This window comes from Asterias amurensis, chromosome 9 (assembly GCF_032118995.1).
Source record: "Asterias amurensis chromosome 9, ASM3211899v1".
NCBI classification, from domain to species: Eukaryota; Metazoa; Echinodermata; class Asteroidea; order Forcipulatida; family Asteriidae; genus Asterias; species Asterias amurensis.
Window position 1 is genome coordinate 6898568 of NC_092656.1, and position 6000 is coordinate 6904567.

General features: G+C 40.9%; 1 protein-coding gene across 3 annotated transcripts in view; it reads right to left on the minus strand.

Annotated features, from left to right (window-relative positions):
* Positions 1–5310, minus strand: part of LOC139941614 (S phase cyclin A-associated protein in the endoplasmic reticulum-like) — an 81120-nt gene extending 75810 nt beyond the window's left edge. For all 3 annotated transcript variants that reach the window (XR_011786611.1, XM_071938194.1, XM_071938195.1), the window contains exons 1-4: positions 4859–5310; positions 1771–1897; positions 1046–1350; positions 5–105 (exon numbers count right to left, since the gene is read on the minus strand). Coding sequence is in view for 2 of the 3 variants with exons in the window: in XM_071938194.1 (XP_071794295.1) it covers positions 5–105; positions 1046–1350; positions 1771–1897; positions 4859–5125 (800 nt within the window). In the remaining variant the exon portion in view is untranslated. The remainder of the gene's footprint in view (positions 1–4; positions 106–1045; positions 1351–1770; positions 1898–4858) is intronic.
* Between the last annotated feature and the right edge of the window lie 690 nt (positions 5311–6000).

The window sequence follows — 6000 nt, forward strand, 5'->3', positions numbered from 1 at the left end:
ATACCTGTTCTCTATGTCGCATTTCTCAAACTCAGTCTGTACATTGATACGTTTGATGAGGGATTCAAAGTCATGTGTGGCTCTCTTAAGTATCATGATGACCTCCTGTAGTAATGTTAAATAAATCAGTTCAGTTCAAGAAACCCTTCACCAGTGGCCCTCAACCGACAAAAATATTAAATTTCATACTTCATGACAGTCAATGGCAGAGAATGACAGTCACTGCGGACTAGCGACGACAGTGCTGTGAACGGTTATAGTGAGAGCACGAACGATGACAGTTATTGCAATTTTGGTGGAATAACCTTTTTTCCTGAGCATGTCGCATTGTAGCATGGAAAACAGTGAAATCACAAGACTCCTGGCCTGTAAATTGGAAACAACATGCCTGCTTGTGTTTCACATGGATTGTGCTAGGTGTATATTGTGATGGCAATGTGGTCTGCACTTCCTGGGACTTTTGAGTAAAATTTTCTTGAGTTATCTGAGCAATAAAAATGTAAGTGTGTAACTGGACAATCGGTTGGTTAACCGTGTAACTGGAACAGGCTTAACTCATAGGATACAATTTTTGTATACAATGAGTAGGGTAGATGGCCTTAGCTTGCGATCCAAACCGGACTAATTTTTGTATACATATACCTCAAGTAGATCCTTGTTATGGCTGGACAATTTTAAAGTCTAGTGCTGTTTATAAGTAAATGTTTCAATGGCTTATGTCATAAACCATTTTATGACTGATGCATGCTAGACCACACTACGTGCTATCGCAGTACAAAACGCCTTCAAAAGTTTTGTCCTCCACATGATCTATTTGGAAATTACATACAACAAACAATGAATGTCTCGCCTGCTTGCAATGGACGGAATGTTTTCATTCAGTTGAAAATTGTTCCTTTAAACAAATGAAAAAAATTCTCACCATCACACCTTCGTCATTTGTATACAAATTTGGCATAATGTGCAGTAGTAATGACAGATGCAATAATTATGATGACATTGGCACTATAAATTTATTACGTCTGAATTCTATTTGGGTGCATACCTTACATTCCACAATGCTCTCATCAGCTTCACATGTCTGATAGATCTCATCTACAGCTCTCTGGAGATTATCAAACAGGAAGGCCCAGTACCGAGCCCTCAAGTCTACCTTCTTAGTTGCCGTTGTGGAAGCAGTAGAATTCTTACGTTCAGACTTCTGGTTCACAGTGCTGAAGCGGATGGAATCGCCTTGGTCTCTGGGGCTCACTCGTGGGCTATCAGTCTTCTTACGAGGGGTGGTGGTCCTCGGTGAAGAGCGAGTACTACTACTTCTTGATTTGGGCTTCCTGCGTACTGGAGGCTTACCTGATATAGAAATTACTTGATAATTAGTAATAAAAAGTTGCATCCCCTGGCTGCAGACTCCCAGGTTGTAATGTAGACTTGGGTGTGATCCCTGACTACACGGCAGCTAACGGTTATATGGCTTCTGACTGGCATCCCCGCAAAGATATTTAGTAATAGGGAGACCCCCAACATAGGGCTGGATAACTCAGTTGGTAGAGCACCAGTACGTTCATCTCAATGTCATTGGTTTAAGTCCCCCTCCAGTGAATTTTTCTTTGTTTAAATCAAAACTACAAGAATAAGTTGTAAACATTTACTTCTTGATATTTCCAAACACTGGTAAAACATGGAGGCCATGGTCTCAGTAGCTCTTTCTTTTAATAATAGGTTTGGTGGTTTAGCTCCTTCAAGAATATAATAACAGTTGTGCTTTCTTACCTTCATTCTCACTATCATCACTGTCATCCACAGGAACATTCCAAGTGACAAGGTTACGAGCTTGTCTTCCTTCTTCATTGACGATGCGACGAACTTTGTCATCACTCAAAGAACGTGTGTAGGCGGCCTGAAAACACACAAAATAAATGAACAATAGATAAAATGTAACCTGTGAAGTAAAGTATCAAATGGATGTTCTTCACCTTCCCTTTGATTAATAAGTCCTGTTTCTTAAGGTCATAGTCTCCATTTAGATGTAATTTAACCATGTGGACAATGTAACTTCCTTCCTAACTAAAAGTCCATACTTTAAAGATCATCTCTACCATTGTGATGTCTGAAGACTAGATGATGCTATAGCTCACTTGTACACACATTCACATACTATACATGACACACACCTACATGTACATGTAATATGTTTACAATTCGTAGAGAGTATGTTCTGTACTGTACAGTTTAACACGTACTAGTGTTTGCATAACAAGAAATGTACACACATCAATTTCTATCCACACATACTGCAAATGAACTATTGTCTGACCCTTGTACCTCAATACAGGAGTTGACCACTGACAGTGATGGACAAACAAGGACCGCTGAATTTAAAAGATTAAATGATCATTGGAGGAATCAGATTGTTTTTAACAAGTAATATGGGAACTGTAGTATGCTTTTTTTAAGTTTATAAATCAAACCTGTAATAATGTGCATTTCTAAATGTTCGGTAAGGTAGGACATGGATACTACTAATTTCCAACAAGTATTTTGCTTGTACCCATGCTTACAAAGTAGAGCTCCTAAAAGGCAGTGGACACTAATGGTAATTACTCAAAATAATTATTAGCATAAAACCTTACTTGGGAATGAGTAATGGGGAGAGGTTGACAGGTATTAAACATTGTGAGAAACGGCTCTCTCTGAAGTAACGTAGTTTTCGAGAAAGAAGTACCTTTCCATGTATTTGATTTTGAGACCTCAGATTCAGAATTTGAGGTCACACTTTCATGAGACAAGGGTGCTTTTTCTTTCATTATTATCTCGCAACTTCGATCATCGATTGTGCTAAAATTTTCATAGGTTTGTTATTAAATGCATGTTGAGATACACCAAGTGAGAAGACTGGTCTTTGACAGCTTAACTACCAATAGTGTCCAGTGTCTTTAAATATACTACTGATTAAGCAACTAATAACGGGCCTTCTTCTTAATGTTGCCTCTACCCTGGCCTCAATTTCAGGAGTAAGCTTTCACTGGGAGAGGCGATCAACTAATTAAAAACATCAAGTTGTTGGTACTAAAGCCTCATCTATCCCATTGGATCACACGTCACATCACAATACTCTATCAGTCAAATGGCAGTGAATGATTTCCTTTGTATAGCAGAGCAAATGCTACACAAAATGTATGCAGTTCCCACTCAGAAATCATCATTTGATACACAATACTAGCATTCAGTGTGCACAAAATAAGTTCAGTTAAAAATGTTTGCTATGCAAAACTGTTGGATGAAATTGACCCCTGAATGGGATGTGCTGTTAACTTCAGACAGCAACGCAGGAACTTGAATATTTTACTCAAAAAGAGCCATTCCTTTTGCTTGGTAAAATTTAGTGAAAAAGTGTGGCAGGATTGGGGTACGGAAATTTTTCCAAACAATCCTCACTCTCAGTGCAGGACAGGAGCCACAAATCAAAAAAAGAAAAATATAGTAAAAAAGTACTATCTATTTAAAATGGCAGGTCAACCGTTAATAAAGAGCATGAAGAGGGTGGTAACTGGTATTCCACCAACAGTGCACCTCATCCATGTCGTTTTGTCCATGTGTCCATCATGTCCACTCAGGGCCAGGCCCAGGCACTGTCGAGGCCTTGCATGTGCCTGGCCTCACTCTCAGTGCAGGACAGGAGCCACAAATCAGAAAAAGAAAAATATAGTAAAAGAGTACTATCTATTTAAAATGGCAGGTCAACCGTTAATAAAGAGCATGAAGAGGGTGGTAACTGGTATTCCACCAACAGTGCACCTCATCCATGTCGTTTTGTCCATGTGTCCATCATGTCCACTCAGGGCCAGGCCCAGGCACTGTCGAGGCCTTGCATGTGCCTGGCCTGGATGGACATCATTGCGATGATCGTAACCCTCCAACCTCCCAACTATTGTAGAGGATGGAGGGTTACAATCATCGCAACTACTGTCTTACACTCACTGTCGAGCATAAGGTTTATCGCGAATAGCAAAATATCAAGAGAGGGCCCTGTTGAACCCACACAAAGGTATAGGCGTGCGTGCGCGAGTCGTAGAAACTGCATAGAAACCGCCCCATATTCCTTCCCACAATGCATTGCGTTTCTGAATCGCGATAAACCTTATGCTCAAGTCATAAGGTCATGCTGAATGCTACAATGATCGAAATCCCTCTGCCATGTTTGTGTGTTCATGAGTGCGTTTTGGCGACCCCAACCAAAAACTGTGTCTGACGTCATAACCAAAACGGGTAACCGAGCTCACAACTCGGTTATCGTTCAGTCTGAACAGCAGAACCAATGACCAACAACCGAAACAGTTTTTGGTTGGGGTCTCCAAAACGCACTCCTTGATTGACAATGATTGATATTTGATAAAATGATAAATGATACAAAACAATAAGGATAGTTGCGAGAATATGGCTTCTTTTTTTTTTAAGTAAAACTTAGGCAGTTGAGTTGTTGGATGGTTAGGCAGTTAGCATGGTTAGGCTTAGTTATATGCTAAATAAAGACAAGTGCCCCACAATTCCACAACAGACAGACTAACTTTTAAGTTTTATTTAAGTTTTAATTTAACCAACTAACAATAACGTGACTACATAAACAGTAAACTCAAACTAGCCTGTCAACAGTATCATCATGCCTGTCTCATCTGGTCATTGACATTATTGTCAAAATTATATTGACTAATTTTTTGCCTAGCTGGGCCTAAATTATTATTAATAATTTTTTTAAATATCAAATTCAAAATCAAAATCAAACTTTAAAAAAAGTCAAATAATTAATTAATTACAAACGTGTCAACAAATTCTGTTTTGAAGTTCATTTCCTCAAAATTACCTTCGAGCTGGATGTTTTTCCCCGCAGAGTCAGAGGTCCTGAACCCGCTGACTTTCCAGAGTTATTTCTCTCCCGGTCATGCCTGTCATTTGGCTTGTTGTGCTGCATCTTTCCCCCGGCGGATGAAGACGGTGAGAATGGCGGCTTTGAATTCAGTCGGTCTTGTCTGTTGGAACTTGGCAGGTCGTCGGCAGCAGCTGCAGAGGCACTGTTCCCGAACCGTTGCTTAGTTCCGTTGCTGCTGCGTTTCCTCCGAAACTCACTCATTTTGCCTAAACCTCGGGGATATCCCCCAACCGGTACACAAACCAACAATAAAAGTACAATAGCAGCCTAAAAATTGCAGTTAACGACCACGTCTCCCTTGCAAAAGAATGTCAGGTCTCAAGCGACGTAAACATTAACATTGTCATGGTTTTGTCACTGAAACGATTTCTGATTGGCTTATTTTCGCATATTGGTCAGGCTAGGGGTAAAAAGGACCAATCACTACACGCGATACGTATCATTTGCGGCCCTAATTAAGTGAGAGCGCAATTTCTACTTTCAGAAATCGCAGGTTGTCTGCTCGCAGAACCGCGGCATCAAAACCTGAACAAGCAGAAAACATAGCTAAAGTGTCCTTGACAACATTTAATTGAAATTCGAGGATTCTTGAGGATTAAATGCCAGTTTTCTCAACCGATTCGTAATCAGCTAATTTTACTTGTGATGTCGGCTAGCTGTAAACTGTTTACTTGAGGGCGCTATACAGCTAGCTTGTCACATTTTTATTGCTCCATAGACCTTATCGCAAATACTGGGGCGCGCGCGTAAAGCTTGGAATTAGGTGCATTGTGGTCTAGCTGATTACAAATTTGATTCATATATAGCCCACAATGCACCTCATTCAACAGTCTGCGCTTGCGCATTGGTATTTGCGATAAGGTCTATGGTCACATCGTAAACGAATCTGAGGCCGTGTCCGAATTGGCGACTTTGGCTACAGGGGGTGAGGTACGGCTAGATCAGCGCGTCTGTCGACAGTGTTGAAGAATAGCAGACGCGCGCGCCCTAGCCATAGTTGTAGCCGAAGTCACCAATTCGGACACGGCCTCAGCTCCTCGGTCGGCGGTCGCCCGGCCCATTATCGGCCACGGCCT